This window comes from Labrus mixtus, chromosome 4 (genome assembly GCF_963584025.1).
Source record: "Labrus mixtus chromosome 4, fLabMix1.1, whole genome shotgun sequence".
In the NCBI taxonomy this organism is placed as follows: Eukaryota; Metazoa; Chordata; class Actinopteri; order Labriformes; family Labridae; genus Labrus; species Labrus mixtus.
Genome location: NC_083615.1, coordinates 19,674,447 through 19,702,262, shown reverse-complemented (window position 1 = coordinate 19,702,262; position 27,816 = coordinate 19,674,447). Strand labels below are relative to the sequence as shown.

At 46.9% G+C, this 27,816-nt stretch overlaps 4 protein-coding genes and 1 pseudogene across 4 annotated transcripts in view; 3 read left to right on the top strand and 2 right to left on the bottom strand.

Moving 5' to 3' along the window:
* Positions 1-4,172, top strand: part of LOC132973021 (receptor-type tyrosine-protein phosphatase beta-like) — a 32,061-nt gene extending 27,889 nt beyond the window's left edge. The window contains exons 31-32 of the mRNA XM_061036217.1: positions 2,712-2,862; positions 2,945-4,172. Coding sequence (XP_060892200.1) covers positions 2,712-2,862; positions 2,945-2,967 — 174 coding nt within the window. The 3' untranslated portion in view covers positions 2,968-4,172. The remainder of the gene's footprint in view (positions 1-2,711; positions 2,863-2,944) is intronic.
* On the top strand, positions 1,099-1,725 carry LOC132973601 (uncharacterized protein DDB_G0271670-like; annotated as a pseudogene).
* Positions 4,173-4,298: 126 nt separating the features above from the next.
* On the top strand, positions 4,299-10,389 carry frs2a (fibroblast growth factor receptor substrate 2a). The gene is made up of 7 exons (XM_061036218.1): positions 4,299-4,672; positions 7,428-7,519; positions 7,621-7,712; positions 7,794-7,980; positions 8,118-8,246; positions 8,807-8,970; positions 9,048-10,389. Exons 3-7 carry the CDS (start codon positions 7,647-7,649, stop codon positions 10,083-10,085), a joined length of 1,584 nt encoding a protein of 527 aa, XP_060892201.1. The 5' UTR covers positions 4,299-4,672; positions 7,428-7,519; positions 7,621-7,646; the 3' UTR covers positions 10,086-10,389.
* A 1,331-nt stretch (positions 10,390-11,720) lies between these two features.
* LOC132973020 (uncharacterized) lies at positions 11,721-15,018 on the bottom strand. Its single transcript, XM_061036216.1, has 4 exons — positions 14,486-15,018; positions 13,959-14,229; positions 13,626-13,743; positions 11,721-13,071 (listed from the first exon to the last, which is right to left on the bottom strand). Exons 1-4 carry the CDS (start codon positions 14,979-14,981, stop codon positions 12,625-12,627), a joined length of 1,332 nt encoding a protein of 443 aa, XP_060892199.1. The 5' UTR covers positions 14,982-15,018; the 3' UTR covers positions 11,721-12,624.
* Positions 15,019-21,357: 6,339 nt separating this feature from the next.
* LOC132973025 (Iroquois homeobox protein 5a-like) lies at positions 21,358-26,058 on the bottom strand. Its single transcript, XM_061036220.1, has 3 exons — positions 25,555-26,058; positions 24,159-24,564; positions 21,358-22,094 (listed from the first exon to the last, which is right to left on the bottom strand). Exons 1-3 carry the CDS (start codon positions 25,777-25,779, stop codon positions 21,529-21,531), a joined length of 1,197 nt encoding a protein of 398 aa, XP_060892203.1. The 5' UTR covers positions 25,780-26,058; the 3' UTR covers positions 21,358-21,528.
* Between the last annotated feature and the right edge of the window lie 1,758 nt (positions 26,059-27,816).

Here is a 27,816-nt window from a genome sequence, read left to right as displayed (position 1 = left end):
GATGTAGTCTCTCCTCCTCCTCCTCCTCCTCAGTTTGATGTAGTCTCTCCTCCTCCTTCTCTTCCTCCTCCTCCTCCTCCTCCTTTTCCTCCTCAGTCTGATGTAGTCTCTCCTCCTCCTTCTCCTCAGTTTGATGTAGTCTCTCCTCCTCCTTCTCTTCCTCCTCCTCCTTTTCCTCCTCAGTCTGATGTAGTCTCCTCCTCCTCCTTCTCTTCCTCCTCCTTCTCTTTCTTCTCCTCCTCCTCCTCAGTCTGATGTAGTCTCTCCTCCTCCTCCTTCTCTTCCTCCTCCTTCTCTTCCTTCTCCTCCTCCACCTCAGTTTGATGTAGTCTCTCCTCCTCCTCCTCCTCAGTTTGATGTAGTCTCTCCTCCTCAGTCTGATGTAGTCTCTCCCCCTCCTTAGTTTGATGTAGTCTCTCCTCTTCCTCCTCAGTTTGATGTAGTCTCTCCTCCTCCTCCTCAGTTTGATGGAGCCTCTCCTCCTCCTCCTGCTACTCCTCCTCCTCAGTTTGATGTAGTCTCTCCTTCTCCTCCTCCTCCTCAATTTGATGTAGTCTCTCCTCCTCCTCAGTTTGATGTAGTCTCTCCTCTTCCTCCTCAGTTTGATGTAGTCTCTCCTCCTCCTCCTCAGTTTGATGGAGCCTCTCCTCCTCCTCCTCCTGCTACTCCTCCTCCTCAGTTTGATGTAGTCTCTCCTCTTCCTCCTCAGTTTGATGTAGTCTCTCCTCCTCCTCCTCAGTTTGATGTAGTCTCTCCTCCTCCTCCTCCTCAGTTTGATGGAGCCTCTCCTCCTCCTCCTCCTGCTACTCCTCCTCCTCAGTTTGATGGAGCCTCTCCTTCTCCTCCTTATCTTCCTCCTCCTCCTGCTACTCTTCCTCCTCAGTTTGATGTAGTCTCTCCTTCTCCTCCTTCTCCTCAGTTTGATGTAGTCTCTCCTCCTCCTCCTCAGTTTGATGGAGCCTCTCCTTCTCCTCCTCCTTATCTTCCTCCTCCTCCTGCTACTCTTCCTCCTCAGTTTGATGTAGTCTCTCCTTCTCCTCCTCAGTTTGATGTAGTCTGTCCTCCTCCTCCTCAGTTTGATGTAGTCTCTTCTCCTCCTCCTCCTCCTCCTCAGTTTGATGTAGTCTCTCCTCCTCCTCCTCCTCCTCAGTTTGATGTAGTCTCTCCTCCTCCTCATTCTCTTCCTCCTCCTCCTCAGTTTGTCGTAGCCTCTCCTCCTCCTCCTTCTCTTCCTCCTCCTCCTCCTCCTCCTCCTCAGTTTGATGTAGGCTCTCCTCCTCCTGCTACTCCTCCTCCTTAGTTTGATGTAGTCTCTCCTCCCCCTCCTTCTCTTCCTCCTCCTCCTCCTTCTCTTCCTCCTCCTTCTCTTCCTTCTCCTCCTCCACCTCAGTTTGATGTAGTCTCTCCTCCTCCTCCTCCTCAGTTTGATGTAGTCTCTCCTCCTCCTCCTTCTCTTCCTCCTCCTCCTCCTTTTCCTCATCAGTTTGTCGTAGCCTCTCCTCCTCCTCAATTTTATGTAGTCTCTCCTCCTCCTCCTTCTCTTCCTCCTCCTCCTCAGTTTGATGTAGTCTCTCCTCCTCCTTCTCTTCCTCCTCCTCCTCCTCCTCCTTTTCCTCCTCAGTCTGATGTAGTCTCTCCTCCTCTTCCTCCTCCTCCTCCTCCTCCTCAGTTTGATGTAGTCTCTCCTCCTCCTTCTCTTCCTCCTCCTCCTCCTCCTCCTTTTCCTCCTCAGTTTGATGTAGTCTCTCCTCCTCCTTCTCCTCAGTTTGATGTAGTCTCTCCTCCTCCTTCTCTTCCTCCTCCTCCTTTTCCTCCTCAGTCTGATGTAGTCTCCTCCTCCTCCTCCTTCTCTTCCTCCTCCTTCTCTTTCTTCTCCTCCTCCTCAGTCTGATGTAGTCTCTCCTCCTCCTCCTTCTCTTCCTCCTCCTTCTCTTCCTCCTCCTCCTCCACCTCAGTTTGATGTAGTCTCTCCTCCTCCTCCTCCTCAGTTTGATGTAGTCTCTCCTCCTCAGTCTGATGTAGTCTCTCCTCCTCCTTAGTTTGATGTAGTCTCTCCTTCTCCTCCTCCTCCTCCTTAGTTTGATGTAGTCTCTCCTCCTCCTCCTCCTTAGTTTGATGTAGTCTCTCCTCCTCCTCAGTCTGATGTAGTCTCTCCTCCTCCTCCTTAGTTTGATGTAGTCTCTCCTCCTCAGTCTGATGTAGTCTCTCCTCCTCCTCCTTCACTTCCTCCTCCTCAGTTTTATGTAGTCTCTCCCCCTCCTTAGTTTGATGTAGTCTCTCCTCCTCCTCCTTAGTTTGATGTAGTCTCTCCTCCTCCTCAGTCTGATGTAGTCTCTCCTCCTCCTCCTCCTTAGTTTGATGTAGTCTCTCCTCCTCCTCAGTCTGATGTAGTCTCTCCTCCTCCTTAGTCTGATGTAGTCTCTCCTCCTCCTCCTCCTCCTTAGTTTGATGTAGTCTCTCCTCCTCCTCAGTCTGATGTAGTCTCTCCTCCTCAGTCTGATGTAGTCTCTCCTCCTCCTCAGTCTGATGTAGTCTCTCCTCCTCAGTCTGATGTAGTCTCTCCTCCTCAGTCTGATGTAGTCTCTCCTCCTCCTCAGTCTGATGTAGTCTCTCCTCCTCCTCAGTCTGATATAGTCTCTCCTCCTCCTCAGTCTGATGTAGTCTCTCCTCCTCCTCCTTAGTTTGATGTAGTCTCTCCTCCTCCTCCTCAGGGTCAGTATTCGTACCTCCATCAGTGTGTGCGAGATGTTTTCAGAGCAAGGAAGCTGCGCAGTGAGCAGGAGCTCTTCCTTTGTCCCATCTACGAAAATGTGAACTTAAACTCTCAGAACTACAACTCCCAGAACTACAACTCCCAGAGAGGTGAGTGTTAAAAGTCCAGCTGGAGGTTACACAGACACATTGGGAATAAGTGATAATCGGATGTCTTGATCTTTGTTTTCAGAGATGCTGTGCAGCCGGCGGTAAAGATTGTATTGACTGCAGGAAACGTTGAGTTTTATTTTTATACTAATGTTTATATTTCAAATCTCACATATTCTATAAAGAGACAAACTTTAGAATTATTTATACAACTGACAGGACTGTACATAAAATATATATCTCTCTGTGTTTGGATTTCACGTCATGTAACAGACGCTTCTAATTTATGTTTTTAGGTGTTTGAGTATAAATCTATTTTAGAAAATTATTTGTCAGTTTTTTTGTAGCTGTTAGTCAGGAGAGAAGAAAGACCCGATATTACGAGTTGTAAAGTAAAGAGACTTAAACATGTAAACCCAGGGTAAAAACACTGGAAGTTCCCTTTGTGGGCTCAGATATTCTCGCTTTTGAACCGGTTGCGTCCTGAACGTAAATGTTCACATACTTGTCGATGTACAATGCGTGTTACTGGAGGATTCCTCTAGAGGGAGCGCCACATAAATCAGACGCCGTAAAACACTGAAGTAGAGACGATCTGTTGGCAGATGTTTTAGCACACATTGTTTGTTTGTTGCTAAGCAACAGCAACGACACATTGATGTGTATTAATATTTATTATTTTATACGGTGGCTGGGAAGGCCAAAACACTTTTACAAAGCTTGAGACTAATTTACATTTTGGCAAACACATTTACAAGATGCAGAACACTTTTAACTGTCCCGGAACATCTAGTCGTTTTGTTTTCTAAAATGTAAATTGTCTCAAACTTTGCAGAAGTGTTTCAAACTTAATTTAGTTTTGCCCTTCCCAGCTACCGTAACTTTAAGTTTGAATTGTGTAAACATGAGCTGATGTTTGTGTGTGTGTGTGTGTGTGTGTGTGTGTTAGTGTGTGTGAGTGTTTGTGTGTGTGTGAGTGTGTGTGTGAGTGTGTGAGTGTGTGTGTGTGTGTGTGTGTGTGTGTGTGTGTGTAGGTGTGTGTGTGTGTGTGTGTGAGAGGGAGAGAGACATGAGATGTAGAAATGTCTGATTATTCATCCATACTGCAGGCTGACCTGCTCCAACATGACTGTAAACTCACTGTACAGGAATGTCTCCTGACTTAATAATCAATAATCTGTGTTCTCTTTCAATAATCAACCTTCAGGTTTATTTGTCTGTTCTCTGTCTTCATGTTCGGCTCTGTGTTTGGACTCGTGATGACGCATATTTGTGGGTGTTTGAATAAAACAGTTAATTATGTATTTTCAGATGTCTCTGTTAGTCATTCATTATGGTTCCGCTGGGAGAGGCCCCGGCTATTCCAGACCGCACGGCCCGCGCATGCGCAGAGCGGCGGGGCTCCAGCACATTGAGAGGCTGAACTCTCGGAAGTTTAGCTAAGTTGCAGAGATTTAGCCCAACAGGCTAGCAGCAGAAACGACGGTCCGAGCTGCAAAGTTGGTTTTTCAGGGTGTAAAAAGTGCGTTTGGACTGACGCCGTTATCACACAGTGAACCCCGGAGGACTACCGATGGATGTAAATCGTTTTTCTTGGTTTGAATCGCGCGAACAGGAGCGTTAGAGACGGTAGAAAGAAGTTGTGATTGTTTTTTTTTGGCGCTCTGGCGGCGCAGAGGAAAGATGGAGGCTCTGCGGGTGTAGCAGCGGGCTAACGCTAGCCGCAGTTTACGGACTCATCTGAGCTGCTTCACCGCGGGGTGGATGTCCGGAAGGTGGAGGCTTTAATCCATCACAGTGACGGTGTTCAGTAAGTATGGATCTCTGTGATATCACCCGATGTGTTAGAGCTTACAGACGGAGTGCGCTGTGGGCTCTAACTGAGAGTTAGCCTCGGAGCTAATTAGTTAGCTGAAATCAGTGTTAGCTTATTGAAGCTCAGTGCTAACTAGCTGCCATTACACACAGAGAGGAGGAAAGTTAGAGTCCTCTGTGACTCACTCTGAGAAGAAGTTTATATCTAACTTTATTACTGACTCAGCAGTCTGTGCTAGTTAGGGCTGCTGAGCCCTTAGTTAGTGTTTGTTTGTGCTGGTTAACTCTGAAACACAGCAACACTTTATCACATCTCAAACTGACTGATTGAAGGGTTGTTCACTTCTTTTCTGCTCATTAGGACGTGTTCAATTAAAGTCTGTAGCAATAGAAAGTCTCAATAATGAACTGTCATAAACTCGTCAGTTTTCTGTCCTCTGATAGAAACAGTTGTTAAAGTGTTTGGTTGGTTATTTAAAGTGAATTCTGATGTTTAATATTTATATTTTTTAATGTGTCTGAAGTTATTTTAAATGTAAGTAAAGGACAGTTTAAAGGTGCACTAATGGAGGTTTGGTAGAGAAATGTGAAAGTTGGAGAAATGTACAGATAAAATGATATGTGAGATGTTTTGGTGGGGGGCCGTAACTCTCCAAACAGTCCAGGGACCCGTTTTTCCTTTGAGTAAAGTTTGTGTATTTAGTTCAGAAATTATAGCAAATAATCTGTAAACTTCCACCAAATCTTCAAAGTGCTCCTTTAATATGAAAGAGAATTTATTGTGAGGTGTCCAAATGGTCAATACTTTCAATTTCTCAGGGTGTTACAGAGCGATGCAATCGGTTATTTTAATGGTCCATAGTGTCCAAGGCCAGTTTTTGGAGGTACTCTTTAAAGCAGTGTTTCTTAACTGGGGGGTCTGGACCCAGAAGTGGGTCGCAGAGCCATTTTCAGTGGGTTGCTAAAGTGTGCCTGGAAAAAATACTGTCAAAAAAAGTCTTTGAAGCGCTTTTCCAAAATGTTTGTTTTGTTTCTTTGTTTTTTTTTCACGTGTTGCACCGTCTGAGGTCCATCTGCACTATTTCACATTGAACAAATCTGTCGCGACTTTTCATGAAGGAGCTGGCGCTGCATCCTGAAGCTAGATCGGTTGGGAACCACTGCGTTAGAGGTCTTGAGACCTCTTTTGGAGGTCCCGATCAGTGACCAGCTTGTCCTCATTATCTTTTCAACTCAAACATTTGTACGTCTAAATCTACAGATCGAAGATCGATCTCTCAAAGATATCGGCTGATATATCGGTATCTGAATTTTTCCCTCGCCAATATCGATGTTGGTCACATAAATTCTATATTGTATCGACCGGCTGACAGTGACCACATATTGTTCTCTCCTGACCCTCAGATGTGCATTAACTACATTTTATAAACTCATGTAATAAATATATCAGTTAAACTCATATTTCTGTCACCTGTGAGACCAACAGGTAAGGAAGTTTTATTGTCTGGTATCCTGACAGCTCTAATCCACTTTGAATAAATAAATCTCGTAATATCTGAGATAAAAGTAGCCGATACCGATAGCTGTTGTTCTTTAAGTCCCATGGACTAAGAGCTCTTAGTACCTTTAAACGTCAGATGGTTCTCAGAAGTTCAGTTTGCAGGATTATATTTTCCCCACAGAAGGTTGTCAACGTTTCTGAAACTTTAATACTCTTTGACGTGTGTTATCTAAAACCATACAGTCTGTTATTTTTATGATTAATGGTGTCAAAAAGGTCTGAAGATTTTAAAAAACATCATCTGTTTCATGAGACCGTGTGGAGGAGAGGAATGAAGCTCTCTTACACACCCAGCTTTTTACTCCTTCATTTTTAATTGGCCACCTGAACACAGAGTTTTAAAGGTCACATATCCTCCTCCTCTTCATCCAGTGTAAATAAGTCTCAGAGCTCCTGAAAACATGTGTGTGAAGTTTCTTGTTCTAAATCCACTCTGATCCTGTATTTGATCATGCCTATAAACCCCTCTATTTCAGCCCTGCTCAGAACAGGCTGTTTCTGTGTCTGTACCTTTAAATGTAAATGAGCTGTGTCTGACCACGCCCCCTCTCTTGAAGGGCTTGGGTGTCTCGGTCTTTCTCGCTCCATGTCCTATTGTTTACGGTGAGAAGGCAGACTCAGAGGGCAGAACAAACACCTAGCTGTGGGAGTGTCACCCACCTGGGGGAGGGGTTATTGCCCTTTGTGATGTCATGAAGGGAAAATCTCCAAACGACCTGTTTGAGCAAACATTTTCTGAAAAGTGGAGCAGGCAAAAGACTGAGAGGATGGACTTTTGTCATCATTGGGGGGTTTGTAGACAGACTAGAGACACATTAGTGTTAGAGGAACATGGTGAAATGGATTTTACAGAATATGTGACCTTTAAGAGTCAAACATGTAACTTATGCATTGACTTGAGACTCAAACAGAACCTTAGAAATATTGCATCTCCGACCTGTGGATTCAAGTGGGTCCCCCCTGTTCTCTCCAAATCAGTCTTTGATTTGACTTTGAAAGGCAGAAACCTGGAGCGGAACCAGACTCATGAAAGAGACAAACAGAGCAACAACAATGACTAAGACAGAAAGCTACAGTAGTAATGGTAGAAGTATGTGTAGTACTATTAGTTTGTAAACAGGAGGAAGAAAATGTCTGACCTGTGTTTGTGTGTGTGTGTGTGTGTGTGTGTGTGTGTGTGTGTGCGCAGAGCTGCTCTTCATGTTCACAGAATCTCTAAAGAAGCATGAGAGTCCATCAGGCTCTGAGGATGGGAGCAGGGCTACTGGAGGCAGGATCTAGGTAAGACACACACACCTCACTCAGACATGTGTCTATGAATATAAATGAATATGTGTGAAGAGGTGACTCCAGCTGTGTGTGTGTGTGTGTGTCTGTTTCAGACATCAGATGGTGCTGTGAAGAAGCCATGGGTAGCTGTTTAAGCTGTCCAGAGAAAGAGTCAATCCCAGATAATCATCAGAGCAAGTTTAAGGTCTGTGTGTGTGTCCGTGTGTCCGTCCGTCCATCCATGTGTGTCTGTGTGTGTAACCGTGTGTGTATGCCACCTGTGCAGGTGATCAACGTGGACGACGATGGGAACGAGTTGGGTTCAGGTGTGATGGAGCTGACTGACGCTGAGCTCGTCCTCCACACACATCGCCGCGACGATGTCAGGTGGCCTTACCTGTGCCTGCGTCGCTATGGATACGACTCAAACCTTTTCTCGTTTGAGAGCGGCCGCCGCTGCCAGACAGGACAAGGTACACACAAACATGTACACACACGGTTTGTGAGTGTGCTTTTCTCTCCTCATTTTGTTAAAGAAAACAAAAACTCTGGTTATTAAAGGTGAACTTTATTCTTAAATTGTGTGTGTGTGTGTGTGTGTGTGTGTCAGGTATCTTTGCCTTTAAGTGTCCTCGGGCTGAGGAGATCTTCAACATGCTGCAGGAGGTGATGCACAGTCACAGCATCAGTGTAGTGGAGGAGGCGGTGATGGAGCCAGGACACCAACTCGCACCTGCAGGTAAATACACACTCACAACACACACACCCGCAGGTAAATACACACTCACAACACACATACCTGCAGGTAAATACACACTCACACAACACACACACCTGCAGGTAAATAAACATATACACACACACCTGCAGGAAAATACACACATACCTGCAGGTAAATACACACACACACCTGCAGGAAAATACACACACACACCTGCATGTAAATACACACACACACACACACCTGCAGGAAAATTCACACACACACACACACACACCTGCAAGTAAATACACACACAACACACACCTGCATGTAAATACACACACACACACACACCTGCAGGAAAATTCACACACACACACACACACACACCTGCAAGTAAATACACACACAACACACCTGCAGGTAAATACAAACAAACACACCTACAGGTAAATACAAACGCCTGCTAGTAGCAGCGCTGCATCTGACTTGTGTAGCATGAACAGTAAAAGTGAGGTATCATAACAGATCAGAGTAAACACAATATCATCACCTGTGTGACATCATCACTAACCTGACTGTGTGTGTGTGTGTAGTTGTGGGGTACTCGGTGCCCTCTCTTCCTAACGGGGTGAGCAGGATCCCGTCTGTGGGGGAGGCTCCATCTCATCCCTCCACCCGTCACCCGTCGGTGGCCAGCACCCGCCTCCCTTCTGTGGGGGAGGAGTCGACTCACCCCCTGCTGGTGACCGAGGATGCGGTAAGAGATCAACTTCCTGTTTGACTGTAAATACTGATGATGTCATGATGACACATTGACGATGTCTCCTCCTGCAGGTGCACACCTATGTGAACACCACGGGGCTCCTGGAGGAGCAGCCCAGTCCTCTGACCGTCACCACCCCCCTGGAGAGCCCCACCTCCCCCCAGTCTCAGTGTCCTCCGACCCCTCCGCCTCCCCCAAGGGTCCGCAGCGAACCGCCACCCCCACCTCCTCAGGTGGAGCCGCAGGTGCTGCTGGAGCCGCAGGGCGTGCGCTTCGTGTTGGGCCCCACCCCCGTACAGAGGCAGCTGATGGAGAAGGAGAAGAGGAAGCAGGAGACGCAGGGGGAGGAGCCTCAAGAGACTAACGGCCCTCCTGAAACCCCTGCCGAGCCAGAGCCCGCCCCCCCGCTCTCCAATGGCTCCTCCTCTTCAGTTCCATCCTCGGCTCCTCGTCGCCACCGCCCGCCCCCCCTCACCCCTGACCTGCAGAATGTCAACAACTCGGCGCAGCGCCGCACTGCCCTGCTGGACTATGAGAATTTGCCTGCGCTGCCGCCCGTGTGGGAGGCCAGGAAGCCGAGTGGAGAGGAGGAGGAGCCTGTCTGTGGCGGTCTTAGGACGCCGTCGTTAAATGGCTACAACCACCATGGCGTTCTGCACCACTCTTACTCCCACCCGCTGTCCGCCACACTCGAGGCCTCGCACAACTATGTCAATACGGAGAACGTGACGGCACCTCTCAGTGCCCATCGGCCTGACACTGCCCGCCGCCGCACTGAAGGCCCCACCATCTTTAATTTTGACTTTCGGCGGCCGCCGCTGCCCGGACACCCCGAGCCGCCCAAAACTCTGAACTACATCGAGGTGGAGATGGAGCAGGGCGGCGGGAACAAGGGAGCCTCGGACGGAAGTAACCCCCACACGCCACGCACCCCCACCTCCCCGCTGCCCCCAACCACGCCCACCCGCCGCACCGAGCTGTACGCCCTCATCGACATCGAACGCACGGCCGCCATGTCCAATCTGCAGAGGGCGCGGCCGCGTGATGATGGCACGTCACGCAAGACTCGACACAACAGCACGGAGCTGCCCACCAAAAGCACTGCGTGACCCCGCCCCCTAGCACCGCCACTTCCTGTTACCTCCTGGAGGGCGCCTGACGGAGCGTGTTTATATTTAGACTTCCTGTGAGTGCACCTGTGCAGGTACGCTCTCAGACGGTACTTATAGCAGATTATTGGACGCTGGTGATGTGACAGCGGTGATGATGTCACAGACTTCTCTTCCTTATATGGTCAGATCAGTATTACTGAAGCATTCCATTTATTCTATGTTCACTTCCTGCTGCTGTACTGAGCGCGCTCAGTGTGTACAGTAGATCGCCACAATAAAAGTTTCTCTGTTTTTATTTCTACTCTGTGCACACACCTGTCCTGTCCACGATGACATCACTGCTCAGGGGGAGGAGCCACGCTCTGCACATGTGCAGATTGCAGCTACTTCCTGTCTTTAGATATAAAAGAAATAAAAACTAATGAATGAATAATTAATGATTGAATCAAAACAATCTGGAGGGAGAGTCAGATTTATTTAATTCATGCAGGAAAATTAAAAACATTTGACTTTATTAACGGCTCAATAAACAGGAAGGAGCTGCGTCTCTTCCTGTTTGTTGATGAAAACCAAAGAAGACGACCTGATTGGCTGGGTTCAGAGGTAAAGGTCAGCGTTCAATATAAACGGGTATAGCGGCGAGGCTCCGGGTTACATGGGGGAGTGCTGGCTCAGCATTCACAGAGCGGTTTAAAGCTTTCAGTCACGTGACCAGCACTGAGGGCTCGGGGTCAAAAAGAGGTTAGGAAAGTGGCACCCACCATCGCAAACACTAGCTGCAGCACAGGCTTTAAATGTAACATCTCTAGACAACCTTTACGTCACCTGACAACCGGAATAAAACTCTGACAAACACAGTTTTGTGACCCTCAACTTTGTGACTTTCAACCAAGTCCTTTCTGGTGTTACGGTTTAAAGAGTGACCATGTTATATGGTGACGTTCAGCCAAATGCGTCTGGGTTTAGCTTTTCATTAAAGACTTGTCTAATAAGTGTTTTTGACATGATGATACAAAGAGCCGTCTGTTAGGACACTTTCAGTCACGTTTGTCTGAAGTCGCCAGGTAACACGGTCACACTTTTAACCGGAACACAACGCCATGCTGACATTCAGAGGAGACACAGCTGCAGGGTGAAGTCTATCAGCACACTGTACGGGGGGGTGAATGTTTTGATTTGTTGAAGGATAAGAGTTATTCACAATAAGGTGTGTAGCTGACCTGATTGACAGGTGGGCGCGGTGTAACGGTTTGTCAGGAGGTTTAAAACCTGCCTCACCTCCAGCTCTCAGCCTGTCGTTAGGACTGAGACAGCATTTCCAGCATGGAGACCGCCATTGATGGGACTCCAGTGCCCCCTGCAGGAACAGACGGGGGACGTCAGTCTGTGGTGGCGTGCAGCATTGGAGCCTTTGTGCCTGCCAGGTGGGCGATCCCGTAAGCGTGTGACGTCACGTGATACTTTGTTAGACTCCACACGGTGAAACGTTCAGCGATGACGTTAACATCGGTGTCAACAGATCGATACATAATGTGACGTGTTGTGAAGTGTGGGTTTAATGCTGACAGGAAGTCAGCTCTCGGCTGATTCAGAGGTTTTTATTGGTCAGAGGAAGTCACCTGTGGGACAAACTGGGTTCCATTCCACTTTATTAGAAACATCTCTTCACAACACCAGAATATAAAACTCCTGCAAAGTGACATATCAACACCCGTTTGTTACCACGACAACACAGACAGAAGTCCTGGACACCCAAAGGTGTGAACTTAATGACCAACCTGCACGCGATGATGGTTACCCTCTAATGATCATGCTCCAGGGACAACTGTGTGTGTGTGTGTGTGTGAGAGAGAGCCTTGGTCTAGTGTGTCACCAGCTCAGGTCATTCCAACGTGGGCAGCAGTTACACCTTAAATGTGACATCCTCCGTAGAGTCTGGTTGTCATGGTGATGGTCTTATAAACGATGTGATAACCTGGAGGAGGAGAAGAGGGAGCCCAGATCATTTCATCCCTCCAATCAAAAAGGGCTGTTAAGTGACCTGTTGTAGTTTCAGATCTCACCACTAGATGTCCCTGTTGTTATTGTTCACCAGCTGTGAAGGCTGTCGGCTTTAGTTCCCCTCATGACGCTTTGACAGACCCTACAAACATCACAGTTTGTGTTTGTGAATGAGTAAACAGAAGTTCTCCAGGTAGATAAATCTGGTCTCTTGAAATCAGGATCTGATGTTTACATGAAGAAACACAGAAACTTGAAAACCCGATCAAAACCAGGAGATTCATGTCAACATACAAGAAGAAACACGGGGACGCTGCAGGAAGAGAAATGCTGCTCTCTGATTGGTCACATCCAGTTCATACCTCATTTCATATGATGTTTAGGTTAGTTTGGACGTCACGCTCTGCTAGTTGAGATGAGCCTTACATCTCCGTGGTAACAAACAATGACACGACTTCAGTTCCAGACTAACATCGTTTACACGTCCAGTTTAGACACGGCGTCTGACGCAGGAAACCGTCCTGCAGTTTAGTGTTCAGTACTGCAGGATAGTGAGCAGGTTGTAGGTGATGGTGTCCCTGATGACCTCGGCGGTGCAGTACGTGTCTCCCTCATATGGCTCCGTGTCCGGTTGTCTCAGACTCATCACAGTTGGATTGGCGTCGGCGTTCCACTCGGGCAGGAAACAGTCCCCCAGCTGTTCACACATGTTGTGCAGGACGCAGCACGCAGCCACCACGCGCGGCATCATGGACACGTCGATGTCGGCCTTCTTCAGCAGACACCTCCAACGCCCTTTCAGGCGCATGAAGGCGGTGTCGACCACGGAGCGGGCGGAGCTGAGGGTGTAGGTGAAGCGGCGCTGTTCAGGAGACAGCTGATGGTGCTGGCTGTATCCTTTCATCAACCACGGCTTCAGAGGGAACGACTCGTCTCCGATCAGATGGACGGGGATCTCCACGCCGTCTGACATGATGGATTTCTGAAAGAGAGACGACACATTAAACAGGCTGTAACGTGTGCAGCAGGTAAACAGGCTGTAACATCTGCAGCAGGTAAACAGGCTGTAACATCTGCAGCAGGTAAACAGGCTGTAACGTCTGCAGCAGGTAAACAGACTGTAACATCTGCAGCAGGTAAACAGGCTGTAACGTCTGCAGCAGGTAAACAGACTGTAACATCTGCAGCAGGTAAACAGACTGTAACGTCTGCAGCAGGTAAACAGGCTGTAACATCTGCAGCAGGTAAACAGACTGTAACGTCTGCAGCAGGTAAACAGACTGTAACATCTGCAGCAGGTAAACAGGCTGTAACGTCTGCAGCAGGTAAACAGACTGTAACATCTGCAGCAGGTAAACAGGCTGTAACGTCTGCAGCAGGTAAACAGACTGTAACGTCTGCAGCAGGTAAACAGACTGTAACGTGTGCAGCAGGTAAACAGACTGTAACGTGTGCAGCAGGTAAACAGACTGTAACGTCTGCAGCAGGTAAACAGACTGTAAAGACACTACAAAGCCCCCACCCCTGGACTCTCACCTCTCTGGGGAACAGGTACCCGTCAGGCCGGTCCTCTGCTTTCAGGAACAGGTCTGAGCTGGACAGAACCGAGGCTGTGCTGGTGCTGCCGGGCCAGCCGGCGTACACGTCTGTGAACCTGCGGAGGACAGAATATCGAAGTTCAGAAGATCGTCTTCACGTAGATCCTTCTGTCGTTCAATATGGCATCTTTTTATATCCGACTGAATTGTTGCCGATGAATGTGTACATTAAGACAGCGTGCAGGACTTGACGTCGTCTCTCCTGACCTGTCTGATGATAAAAATGTCAGGGTGATACTAGAATTTTCCGCGCCTCTAGAGTCCTGCTCACCGGGCGTCGTGGTCGACCACCGCCTGCAGGATGACCGAGTGCCAGCCGTTCTGGTTGTAGTAGTCGTCGGGGTTGTCCCTCGGGGCGGAGATGGGGATGTGAGTCCCGCCGATGATCCCGGCACACTGCGGGTAGCAGCGGTCTTTAAAGGCCCGGATGGTTTCGTCCAGCCTCTCACCTGAGGGCAGCGACACGTAACGCTCGTACATGCGGTCCAGTATGGCGGCGGTGACCTGCCGGACTACGATACACACGGTGGCCACGCCCACACCTGCAGTAAGATAATCAACATGTGAGGAAAAGAACCCCTCTCTGGGATTTAGATCAAACTGACTCCTCATTAGTGAGACGGGTCGCCATCTTCATGGTCCAGACGTAAAATCATGTTTTTAATATCAAATACAGAAAAAATAGTAAGCAGACGCCTGCACGCCATCTTTCAAATTAAATTCACTGGCCACAGAAACGCTGAAAAAGTGGACTGGTACGTTCAATCGTTTTAAATAACCATTATCCCGAATACGTACCGAACATTTGGGCGATGGTTCGGTACTCCCCGGATCGGGAGAACCACCACAGGGCGATGGCCAGCCTCCGGTCCGGTTCGATGGGCGCTCGGAAATTCGTCCTGCGTCGTTTGATGGCGGGGCCGACCTCTTCGAGCAGGAAGTCGAACGTCGCTCTCGAGATCCGAAACTGCGCCTTCCATTCCTCCTCGTCGAAGTGCTGCGCCCCGGCCCACAGGTTCTGCGCCGGGCTCCGGTTAATGACCCACACGGGTCTCCTGGTGACCGTGATGAGGCTAAGGATCCCGGCCATGGAGGAGAGCAGGAACGCCCTCCTCCTCCGCAGGTACTGTCTCCTCCGCCGGTCTCTCTCCACCATCTCCCGGAGCCTCCTCCGCCTCAGCAGGGCCGTCTGGAGCCGGTACAGCTCGGCCACCTGAGCCCCGAGGTCCGGAGGAACATCCAGGGAGAGCAAGGAGCTCAGCAGAGCCGCTATGAGGGACCCACTGTCCGCCATGTTAAACTGTTTGCACACAAGCGGGACGGCGCGGGATCATGACGTCACGCCAAAGATGATCAAAACAAACAGTTCTCTGAAGAATGTAAACAGTCATTTTGAGCTTCTTGGGAGCAAAGTTATTTTTGTCCTCTTGAGTTTAAATGTGACTCTCAGAAGAAAATATTTTATTACAAATTTCATTTTATTTATAAAGTTCGACATTCAGAATAAAGCTCTTATCTTTCAGAAAGACAGATTTATACATTAAAACAATTACTTCATCCAAAAACTCAAAAGCTTTCTAAACTGAACTTGTGCTCCACATTAATGTTTTTAAAAAAACTTTGTCGTAAATGTAATCCAAACTAAAACGTGTTTTCAGTTCTAAAGTCTGAATGTTGTAACAACAATAAACAGCGTGGACGGTACAACAAAGAAGAAGTGTGAATATCTCTGTTAGGAGTTATACTTTAACTAAAGATGTACAATATGTGAATGAATCAAAAGCATCTTAACATCAACTAAACATCTTGTTTAAGACGAATAAGTCAGCAAGTCAGGCTCCTCATTCTTTGCAGAGTTTCTGAAAAGTCACAATTCAGTATGGAGACTTTTCAGTCGTCTGAACCCTCGTGGTCATTCTGAACCTTCATGGTCGTTCAGTAGTCTGAACCCTCGTGGTCGTTCAGTAGTCTGAACCCTCGTGGTCGTTCAGTAGTCTGAACCCTTGTGGTTGTTCAGTAGACTGAACCCTTGTGGTCAAGACTGAACCCTCGTGGTCGTTCAGTAGTCTGAACCCTCGTGGTCGTTCAGTAGACTGAACCCTCGTGGTCGTTCAGTAGACTGAAGGGGAGTGAGAGTTTCTGGGGGAGGGGCCTAGTTTGAATGATGTGTTTACATTTCTACTGACTCCGACTTTAAAGTAAACATGAATATATTATAAATATTCAAACATAATAGAGTATTATATTTTTTTAATAAAAAGTGACGAACATTATTCACTTATTTCAGATCTCGTTTAAGATGTGAAACGAAATGAGCTACCTCAGTCTTCTTTCCTTTGAGCTTCCTGAGCTCTCTCTTCTCCGACTGCTTCGGTGTCTCACAGAGAAGGCGACGGAGAGGACTCACCTGCAGGGTGACACCTGTGTCTTTAAGTCGTACAGCTTCAGGGATCCAGCAGGGGGAGGTGTTGACAGCTCTGATCGGGGTTGACCTGCAGGAGTCTGACATCCTAAACACTCTGAGCAGGCTGGAGCTCCCAGCATGCATCTGTGTGCCTCAGGTGGAGCGTTAAGGCCGGCCAGCTGCTATGGGGAGGCTCGGCCTGCAGGGGGCCCTCTTCCTCCGGGCTGCTGCAGCTCACAACACAGAGGCTCCAAACTACAGCTGTTCACAAACAAGAAGGGATGTCACAATGCAATGATTTAAAACTTCAACGTGACTGTAGTAAGAGTCAAACAATATCACTCCCTGTTTCGTTACTATGGCAACAAATATAAAAGTCCTAGACACCACATAAAGTCTCCCTGCAGCCATGGAAATGCCCCCACGTTACACAGAGGACCTGCTCAGCCCTCAAACAGCTACAAGAAGCTGTCTCCAACCCCCCAGGACTAAGTTATACACAATGGGGGATCAGGCGCTCCATTCTGCTGCTCCACGGCTGTGGAACGCCCTCCCAGACCACCTGAGGGCGCCACAGCCTGTTGAGAGTTTTACACAGCTTTGACTTAGTTCTTCCTGCACTCACTTGTTTTATATAACTCATGTTTTTTAATGCTGTTGCTGCTCTTACTTCTCTTTTAGACTCATGTCCTTTCTTGTGTTCTTCAGTCATGATCATGTTCTTTTGTTTGTTCTTTTTACAGTCTGTTTACCTGCTGCAGACGTTACAGTCTGTTTACCTGCTGCAGACGTTACAGCCTGTTTACCTGCTGCAGACGTTACAGCCTGTTTACCTGCTGCAGACGTTACAGCCTGTTTACCTGCTGCAGACGTTACAGCCTGTTTACCTGTCTACAGATAAAAACAGTCATTAACCTTACATCCTGTAGTTGTTTGTTGGAGGTTGTTTTCCTCTGATCTTAAAGGTTAGCGGTGGCTGCGCTGACAGGAGCAGCTTCCTGCGGCGTGATATTCAACATCAAGGGTCACTGGAGGAATGGCACCATCTGTCTCACAGCGTCAGGCAAACGTGGAGCGGCCTGCGGGAGGAGAGTCAGTCCGCGTACATGTGTTCACACCTCCACGCCGACACGCTGCACGCCGTAAACTCAGAGGAGGTTTCACTTTATTATTCTTCACACGGTGGGGGAACACGAGAGTAAGGCTGTGAAGAGTTTGAATATATTGTAGTGTTGTAGTACGTCGTCTCAAGACCACTTTCTGAAGGTCTCGGTCTCAGACGGGGCCGACTCTGGATTTAAATCAAGACCACCACTGATCAGCTGCTGTTCCACGTCATCACTGTGCTTAGAGGGAAAACGCTGACGACTTATTTTCAGCATTTCTATCTCGAGATAATGAGATAAACAAGTCGAGAACTTCAGAAAACAAACGAGACGACCTCGTTATCACTCAAAAACAGAGAACAATCAAATGTATGGATGAATGTCCTTTCAAGGCTTCCGTAGTTTCTCATTCACAAAACAAACTGAATCAGAAAATAATAGCTCAGTGATGAAGAACTTTCAGAGCTCATTTTGATCTGTTGGTGTTTTGTAGCATTTTAATTCTCTTAGAGGTCATTAGAATCCTTCCTCTCTTTAGAGTCTAAGAGACCGGTCTCTGCCACTATGAGGTCTGTGCTGGACTATGATGATGGTCTAAACGAACACTCCTCGTCTTAAAGCGTCTGTTGTCTGCACGTGTCGGATGATCTTGACTTAAACACGGACGTCTTCTTTAAAGTCGATCTCAGCTCTGCTTCCGTCATGAACTCTGACTTCCATCAGTCAGACCAGAACAGGGACTTATCATCTTCAGTACCAGGAACCTTTTCTTACCGTCTGGTCCAAAAGTCAGAATCCCAGAAATAGCTGAGACTTAACGAGCTGCTCTGATTGGATGATTTAAAGAGGAGGTTAAACGACACATCTGGCTGCAGATGTTCTCCTGATGTGTTTGTGGACGAGCGTCACAAACATTTCATGTTTAGATTTGTTGTTTGCGTGAAACTCTGAACGAGCTGCTCTCTGGCTCGACCAGGACACTCTGAGAAAACATTTAAAATCTCAGTGAGTTTCAAATAATAAAAAATTATTTGAAACAATAGAAAGGAGCCGTTGATAATGAAAGCAGTTAAATAATCTAGTACCCGTGTCTGTAACAGACCGAGGACTCATGAACAGCTGATGGTCGTTTGTGGGTTGATGTGTGTGTGTGTGTGTGTGTGTGTGTGTGTTTGTGACAGGCGCTCTGAACACACTAACTGATCTTCCTCGTGATGCAGCGGTCAGCGAGGAGGAGGTTCCTGGTTTGATCCTGTTTATTGTTTATTTATTAAAGGTAAACAATAACAATTATCATCATGTCTGTAATCGCACGATGGATAAAATGTTTATGATGAGGAGACGCTGAAGTTTAAAACATGGAGGTATTTCAATGATTATTTCTCACTCAGCATCATTTATTTATTTATTCGGGAGTCACTGACTCAATGTTAAGGATGTTTGAGGATTCAGTGAACACACGAAGAAAGAAACAGGAAGTGAACTTTTTAAAGAACAAACGGAACAGAAGACACCTCTGGAGGAGGAGGAGGAGCTGGAGGAGGAGCTGCAGAAGACGTATGCTGGTCCACATGAAGGCCAGCTGCTGATGGAGGAAGAAGGGGGGGGGGGGGGTAGAGGGGGAGGAGGAGGAGGAGGAGGAGGAGGAGTGAGATTGATGGAGGAGAAGGAGCCAGATACTGATGGAAGAGGAGAAGACCGATGGAGAAGGGGAAAGAAGAGAGGCTGATAAAGGAGACTGAGAGGAGATGGTAATGGAGCTGATGAAGGAGGATGCAGTCTGATGCAAATGGGGGTCACTTTCTAGGAGGAAGAGGAGGAGCTAGAGGAGGAGGAGTACAAGGAGTACGAGGATGTAGACAGGTGGCACTGTGCAGCAGGAGGATGAAGGCCGGAGGCTCTGTGCAGGAGTGTTGAGTGACATCACAGTCAGACGTGGTCCTCGGAGGTTGACGGCCCGCTGCTCTCCAACATGCTGCAGGATGTCTGACAGCTGTTAGCTCTGTTAGCTTTGTTAGCACTGTTAGCTTTGTTAGCTCTGTTAGCGCTGTTAGCTCACAGGAACATAAACCTGTACGGGAGGATCAGTGATGGTAAATTGAGAAGAAAATTAGTTTAAATATGTCTGCAGCTCAGAAAATAAATATCTCGTCTCCACAGAAGTTCAGATGCTTGAAATAAAAGTAAACAACGAGTTAAATCAAAGTGTTTATTATCCAAACCAGAAAAAGAGTAGAAAATTAGCTTTTTTTATCCTGAATCTGGACGTTTAAACTTTAAACATTAAAATAAAAAAAGATGAAATAACTGTGCCTGATTATTTCTTTTATTGGAAACATGATGCTCCTGAAAAGTTGTCTTTGAACAGTTTTGACAGTTTGCTGGAGTTTACCTGCATGGATTGATTCCTCTCCTGCACACCTGCCTAAACCGACGTACTCTTTTCTATTTGTGGACAATTTAGAACAGATGTTTTTAGTCACGCAACTAATGCTAGTGCAGGCTCACAAATTGTTACTCATACAGTGTTCACTGGGGTACGATGGGCGATCACAGCGTGATCAGCTGCTCCCGATACGTTGGATTTTTTTCATGCTTTGTATTTTGTTCGTACGACTGCACACACTCACACAGTGAGAGCAGAGCCACAAGATGATTCCCTGCTTCCTGATTGTGTCTGCAATGACTGACAGACCGTGTCTGAAATCTCCATGACAACAGCAGGCATGTCTGTTTGATGTGTCTTACCCCTCCAACCATGAGAAACGTTGGCAGGAAATATGTGCATACGTCCAGCTGCTGATTTAGTGATTTAGCTGCGAGTTCGCTCGTGTTTGTTGGTCATGCAGAGTGACCTCATCGTCACAAACTTTTTAAAATTGCTAATTATGAGGCAACTTCTTCTACTGTGATGAATGTTGTGTGTGTTAGCTTTCAGTGTTAGCATCCTGCTCTGATTCAGATTAGCTTCACACACACACATACACACAGAAACTGTGCAGGTTGTAATCTGTAATTTAATCTGACGGCAGCCTCACTGTTTGCTGCTCACTCCGCAGTCTGGATTAGCTAACTGCTAATGCTAACACAACATGGTTTAGCAGCAGGGATACTGAGGACTGGATTTCTGTTTCACTACGACCAACATCTCTCACTGATTGAATCCTGTTTTTATCGTCTCTGTGTTGAATCCGACTCTGTAAGAAAATAAAGAAGGTAAATGACTGCTTTAGCAATTTCACGCTGTAGTGGAATTAATATGAACGTACAAAGATGTGATGACAGATGAGTTTAGTTAAGACACTTTTGCGAAAAAAAGCAGTCTGATAAGGGCTTCTGTCTCGTTTAACAATGGTTCGATGGAGTTAAACATTCGGCACCCCCACACGGCCATTTTGGACGCCCCTCGGTTTGCCAGATATGAGAGCAGTTATCAGGTCAAACCAACAGGTGTTGCAGTGATGGAAGTGGGCGAGAGAACTGGTTCAGATAGAAGTGATTGTACCCGACCTAAAAAGCCTCTGCATGTTTCTAATAAGCTCCACGAGCAGAAACGTGCTCAAACTAGGATCAATATTGAAGATGCTTTTGAAAAATGGAGAGAGGTTAAAACACAGAAAGGTTTACAGACCGATGCAGAGCTGGATAAACACTGAAGCTTCAGTGTCCACCACATGGCAACCTGCATGAGCATCTACTCTAGAGAGGAGGGGGCGGGGGGAGACAGCTCTCTACAATGCTTAGAATTTGGACTGCAGTACCCATTTTAAACACTAGGTGTCAGAGTTATATACTGCTCCTTTAAGATGTCTCTTCAGATCCAAAGAAAAACTTTTGTAATACACAAATCACAAAACTAGCTAACTCTTGTGGGCAGAGGTAGACGAGTGGCGCCTGAGTCCTGTGAGGTCAAATCTGTTCCTTTCTGTGATAGTGTCACACACTTAGAATAACCTTATAATCATGCGATCATTTAATTATGTATTTGAATTAGTTTTATGTCCTTTATGGAAGATCACGTCTTTTGTCACTTATGTTTTAAGGCTCATTCCCCTTGGAAGGTTTCTGAGTGGCAGGCTCTGTCTGAGCGACGAGCCTGGGTCTGAATGGCGAGCTCTCTCTGAGGCGTCTTTTAGAGAAACAGCAGCTGGTCGGCGGTGTAATAATAAAACTATCATTTAATGATGCTTCATGTTTTGTGCAGAAACGCACTACAAAGAGCTCATCAACATAGAAAACTCTAAAATGGATAATTTGTTTTTCTAAATAAAGTCAGAGGCCCCCGGGGGCCCGTCTTCTTTGTTTCTTAATATCCACAAATAGGAAGTGTTCTACGTGTTCGTCACGCCTTTCTTCAGCTCGTGACCCCGTAGTTTACAGTCTCTGAGCGCCGCCTCGGCCCTCTGCAGCATTGCCTGCTGTAATCCGTTTAGATGAGAGCCGGGCGCGCTCAGGGGACCCAGGGGCGCGTAACTGGAGTATCCAGGGAGGAAGGGGGAGGAGTAGTAGAGGTGTCGAGGCAGGGCGGGGCTGTGGTGGAATGGGGTCTGGGGTGTGCCCCCCCTGCTCTGTGAGGAGTCAGTACTTCCTTTGTTTTTGTCCGACGACGTAGCGATCTCCGCCAGGGACCACAGTTTGGGTTTGGGGGCCACGTTTGGCCCCTGGATGGAGCCACAGGAGAGTTCTTTAGAGGGAGGGGTCGATGTTCGCTCGGGCTCCAGCGCTCTCACCGACCCCAGGGGCCCAATGAGGGGAGCAGTGCCTGGGAGGGGGGGCAGTCTCCGCTCCCCAGAGTCTTTGCAGTCGGGATCAGTGAAGCCTCGCTCCGTTTCGCTGCTTCTGTCGTCTCTGAACGCCAACACACACGAGCCTGACACCGAGGGGGGGCCACGCAACACTGAGTGGGGGGGAGGAGAGGGGAGAGGTCAGCAGGGGGGAGGGACAACACACACACACACACACACACACACACACCACACACACACAAACACATACACACACACACACACAGACACACACACACACAGACACACACAGAGGTAAACACACAAACACACACACACACACACACACACACACACACTTCATCATCAGTTATAAATAAATAAACAGATTATTTTCCGTTCCTCGTCTTCACCTCTCGCCTCTGCACGCCGCGCTCGTCTCTCCTGAGCTAACGAGCTCGCTCACATCTCTGCGAGTAAACGGTGATCGGACGTCGATATTTAAATCCAGATGTTTAAAGTCTTTAAAACTTTCTGATGGATGAATCGTCTCAGTTTGTGTCTCTGACGAGTTTGAGGGTTTGCTTTATTATTCTGACAGCTGATTTAAAATATTAAAAGATTCATAAATAAAATAAATAAAATATTAATAATATAATTAAATATAATAACTATAATAAATATAATAAATATTATTAAATATAATAAATAAAATAAAATAACTATAATAAATATTATTAAATATAATAAATATAATAAATAAAATACATATAATAAATATTAGAAAATATTATTAGATGTTATGAAATTAAATATAAACTACCAACATTAAAAATCATCTTTGATGAAATGGAGAGAGAATCAGAATCTGAATAAGAAATAACACGAGGAGTGTTTGGAGAAATAAAGAGAGTTTAAAAATATAAAATAAATGTTTCATAAAGTGAGACGTGTTTCATCTCATTATTATTCATGCAGAACATTTTAAACAGATTCTCCCCGTTATCATCCATTTATTTTATTTTGAATAAAATGTTTTTAACAAATTAACAAATATTCAGATCTTTAATATTCTTAAGAAATATCTCCAGATCAGTTTGTCGCTGGCGTCCGTCAGCGGGTTAGAATCCCAGGCGGCCTCGTCCCGGCAGCAGACGGAGCTCGCCCTACCTTCAGCGAGGTGATCGGGCACTACTACCACCCAGTCTCCACCATCGGACTGTGTCGTCCCCTAAAACCACCGCTGTCCTCATCATGCACGTTCTGCTCTGACCTCCACCTCAGCGGTGAGGAAGTGTGGACAACAGGAACGAGAGGAACACAAAGATGATTATTCTCCCATCTCGTCCTTCACATTCTCCTTAACGAGTAACGCCTTTAACCCGCTCTTTGTAAAACACCTCGAGGTTACACTTCTTATGAAGTCACTTTAAAAACGGCACTTTAAAAATAATGATTGATGATTTTTTTTTGCCTGTTTGTCTTCATGAGGCGCACAACCTCACTGCCAGGCAATCAAGGTTGTGTTGTCTTTTTCTCCCCGTGAGAAAGCAGCAAGAGGCGTACGGACGCACGACGAACACACGACACAAGAACAACACGAAGAAGTCAAAAGTCCAACACACAATAAATAAACACAACAGATAAAAAAAAGAGACAGACAGGGATTCTAACCATGAACCTCCTCGCCGTAAGGTGTTAACCCCTGCAGCCCTGAAATGATGCGTTCAAGTGAAACTCTTTCAGAGCGGCGTTCATACAAAGGTTCAGATTTCAGACGTGTCACAGAGAGCGAGCGCCTCAAACGTTACCGTGTGAACCAGAAGAGCGACGAGCTGGCTGTTAATGTTTCACGTCTTCCTCTTTTCTCTGCACAGCGTGACGGATCGTATCCACTCAAGCTTTATGTGTGAATATTCACGACACAGTAAACCACTGAAATATTTTTTGTGGACTTTTCTTCTCGTACAAACGTCACGTTTACATGTTTTCTCCTTCCTGCAGCTTTTGGTTCTTTTTAAAGGCCAAAGTCGTGGATGGATTATCATGACCTCAGGCCGTGGACAGAAACCGGCCTTGGACCCCCCCCCCCCTTACTAGCTGGGCCCTGGGTACTTGATGGGCCCCGGGTACTTGCAGGGCCCTGGGTACTTGCTGGGCCTGGGTACTTGCAGGGCCTCTCTCTCTATCTCTCCCTCTCTCTCTTTCACTCTCTCTCTCTCTCTGCGCTCACTCACCGGCCTCGCTCTTCGTCTCCGGCTCGTCGTCGCCCGTCTTCATCAGCTCGTCGTCTTCGTCGGTCCGCTCCAGGTCGATGTTGTCCTCGTCCTCCTCGTCCTCGCTTCGGTTCCTCGGCGTCCACGTCATCTTGTTCTCCTTCTTCAGCCGGCGACGGGCGTTGGCAAACCAAGTGGACACCTGTGTCAGAGTCATCTTGGTGATAATGGCGAGCATGATCTTCTCGCCCTTGGTGGGGTACGGGTTCTTCCTGTGCTCGTTGAGCCATGCCTTCAACGTGGCCGTGGCGTCCCGTGTGGCGTTCTTCCTGTAGGCGGGGTCTCCGTACGGGTACGGTCCCAGGGCCCCAAACGGGTGGTAGTCCAAGGAGGCGGAGATCCCTGAGGACGGGTCGTAGGCCGGACTCTGAGACGGGACACATCAGAGAATCAACAAATAATCAGAATTTATACCGGAAACTTAAAAAAATATATTAATATGAAATAAATCATAGCACTCACTCACACACACACAGGCACACACACATGCGCGCACACACACACTCACACACACATGCGCACATGTCAGTTGTTTCTGTCTGCAGCTTTGTGTGTGTGTGCTGGCGTGCGTGTATGTGATGCTGCTTTCTTGGCTGAGCTCCCCGCAAAGCGGAGTCTTAATCTTAATGGGACTAACGCGGTTAAATAAAGGTTTAATTAAAACACACAAACAGACAAACAACCTTTAATTTGAAGGGAAACCAGGACGCTTATGTCACAAACATCAGCCCTGTTATCGTTTGAATCTTTATTTGATCAGATATGAATTCTAACATCACGTCTTCTCATTAAATAATCAAAAATTCTAAACCTTTTATTATGAAAGAGTCAGCACGTTTCCCTCTCAGAGCTTCAGACCAAAGATTTGATTTTGTTCAGATTTTTAAATCAAGTCCCGGTTTGACCTCTGTGACCTCGTGGTCGGATTCTAACCTACAGCTTTCAGAGTCAAGTCAAGGACGCCACGAGTCGCTTTGATTATTAAAGTTTTTTTTGTTATTGTCGAGAGAAATAAAACTCATTTTGACAGAAATACATTTAATTTAAAATATTTGGATGAACATGTTTATAAAATAATAAAACATCAGAAGTTAATTTAATATTTATAATAATTAAAATCTAAAATATCTGCAGATTATTTAACGTAGGTCAGAGAGAACTTTAGTTTGAAACACTTTTATCTCTTTAATTCATTTAAATAAACTTTAATTTATTTTAATTTTGGCACTTTTACCCACGGAGCGTCTTTACGCACAAAAAGTGATGCTTTTTTTTTTTTTTTTTTTAAATCCAAACTGAGATCAGCCCGGGAGCACCAACCTGGTCCGGTCCGGTCCGGTCCGATGTGGAAACTCACCATGAAGGAGTTGAGGGTGGCGGCGGCCCGCGGTTCTCCGCCGTACGGGAGGTGTGAGTTGAATCCGGGAGAGGAAGCTGATCCCGAGTACGGAGCGAAGGCAGAGCCCGAAGAGGAGCGGCCCAGCTCCTCCGTCCGCGTCCCGAGGAGGACCCCCGGACTGAAGGGGGAGTGCAGGGCCAGAGACACGGACGGCTGGAAGAGGAAACCCTGAGGATAAGACATGACGGGGCGCGGAGCCGGGACGTTTACGCACGGGCCAACTCACATCGGAGAGAGAGAAAGCGCGCGTCTCCCTGGGACGAAAAGCAACCGGGACAAGTGAGGAGGAGGAAGAGGAGGAAGAAGAAGAAGAAGAAGAAGGAGGTGGAGGTGAAGGAGAGGAGGGAAGAGGAGATCTAAATTCGGAGGAGCATCCAGGAGCATCGCAGGTGGAGGCTGAGCTCAGAGTGTGTGTCTCTGCTGCGAGTTTCCACCTCCGCTGCTGGACTGATCCGAGAGAGAGAGAGAGAGAGAGAGAGAGAGAGGGAGAGGGAGGGGGAGAGAGAGAGAGAGAGAGAGAGGGAGGGAGAAAGAGAGAGAGGGAGAGCAGAGAGAGAGTGAGAGAGAGTGAGAGAGAGAGGGAGAGAGAGAGAGAGAGGGAGAGAGAGAGAGAGAGACAGTCTCTACCTCCTGTAAACACAGTGTAAATAGTCACTCTCATATTAAACATCTTTAGTAAGCCTGTTTGGTTTTAGTGACACATCAGACTCGAGCGGACATCTTTGAATAATAATAATAATTATTAACATGTCAGAATCCTTTAAACATCAGTACTGTACTGAAAATTACTCCACAGACCCGTCATGATGGACTTTTAGTTTAGTTTATGTTGTTGTTGTTACTTCCTGTTTTATTGTGTAGTTCTAGTCTCACCTGTGTCTTTAGTCTCACCTGTGTCCTTACTCTCACCTGTCTCTTTAGTCTCACCTGTCTCTTTACTCTCACCTGTGTCTTTAGTCTCACCTGTGTCTTTAGTCTCACCTGTGTCTTTAGTCTCACCTGTGTCTTTAGGGCGCGGTCACACTGACCACCGTACCGTTCCCAAGCACGCTTCAACCCTAAAGTCCAGTTAGTTTGGCCAGTGTGACCGCTCTGTGCCAGTTTTGGCACACTTTGGAGAGGTGTGCTTTGGCACGGTACACTTCATGCACAAGCACAAGCACAAGGTCACCAGTTCAAGTCCCGGTGTGGACCACATCTCAATATTAGTAAAAGGCAGCTCATATTTCTCAGCGTGCAGATTTAAACTCTGACATTGGAAGTATATTTTGTTTTGAGTCATACTCGATATTTGAGTATGTTGTTGTTATCTTGTGTTGCTTTAAAGTCAATGTGATTGATGCAGACAGAAGGGGTAGCTAAACGTTCTTCATTCATGTGTGTGCACAAATGGTAAATGGACTTGAGCTTGTACATTTATTTTCTAGTCTTCTGACGACTCAAAGCGCTTTAACACCGCAACGTTCACACACTGATGGTAGAGGCTGTCAGATGGGGCCCCCTTAAGGGGGACTCCTATAGTAAATGCAAACTTTGCACATTTTGAGCATACTGTAAATATGAATGTTTGAAGCCTGATTGACGTACCCCGTCTGTTCCTGTATAGGGAGTGCTGGAGTCCCATCGATGGTGGTCTCCATGCTGGAAATGCTGTCTCAGCCTAACTTTCAGTCAACCTAACGACAGGCTGAGAGCTGGAGCTGAGGCGGGTTTTAAGACTCCTGACAAACTGTTACACCGCGCCCGCCTGTCAATCAGGTCAGCTACACGCCTTATTGTGAATAACTCTTATCATTCATCAAATCAAAACTGATGAGTCATCAAAACATTCACCCCACCGTACAGTGTGTGTCGATCGAGACATGAGCTAATCAGACCTATTTGTTTTTTTGAACCAGGCTGTAAACATGTTAATCTCTGCTGTAAAAACAGACTTTTTAGAATGGGTGTGTATGTGACTTCCTGTGCTTCTGCAGCCAGCCTCTAGTGGACACTCCAGGAACTGCAGGATTTTACACTTCAGCATCAGCTTTTCAGCACCATAGATCGCCTCTTGGTGTTGGGTTGCTGCTGTGGATTTAGCAGTGGTGATTCTAGAGTCTGTTGGGGCCCCATAGGCAAAAATTAAGTTGGGGCCCCAAACCAGCGTTCATCGCCATCATGTCTTCCTGTCCTGCCGCTTACGCCTCTTCCTATTTTTTTCACTCCCAGAAAGATAAT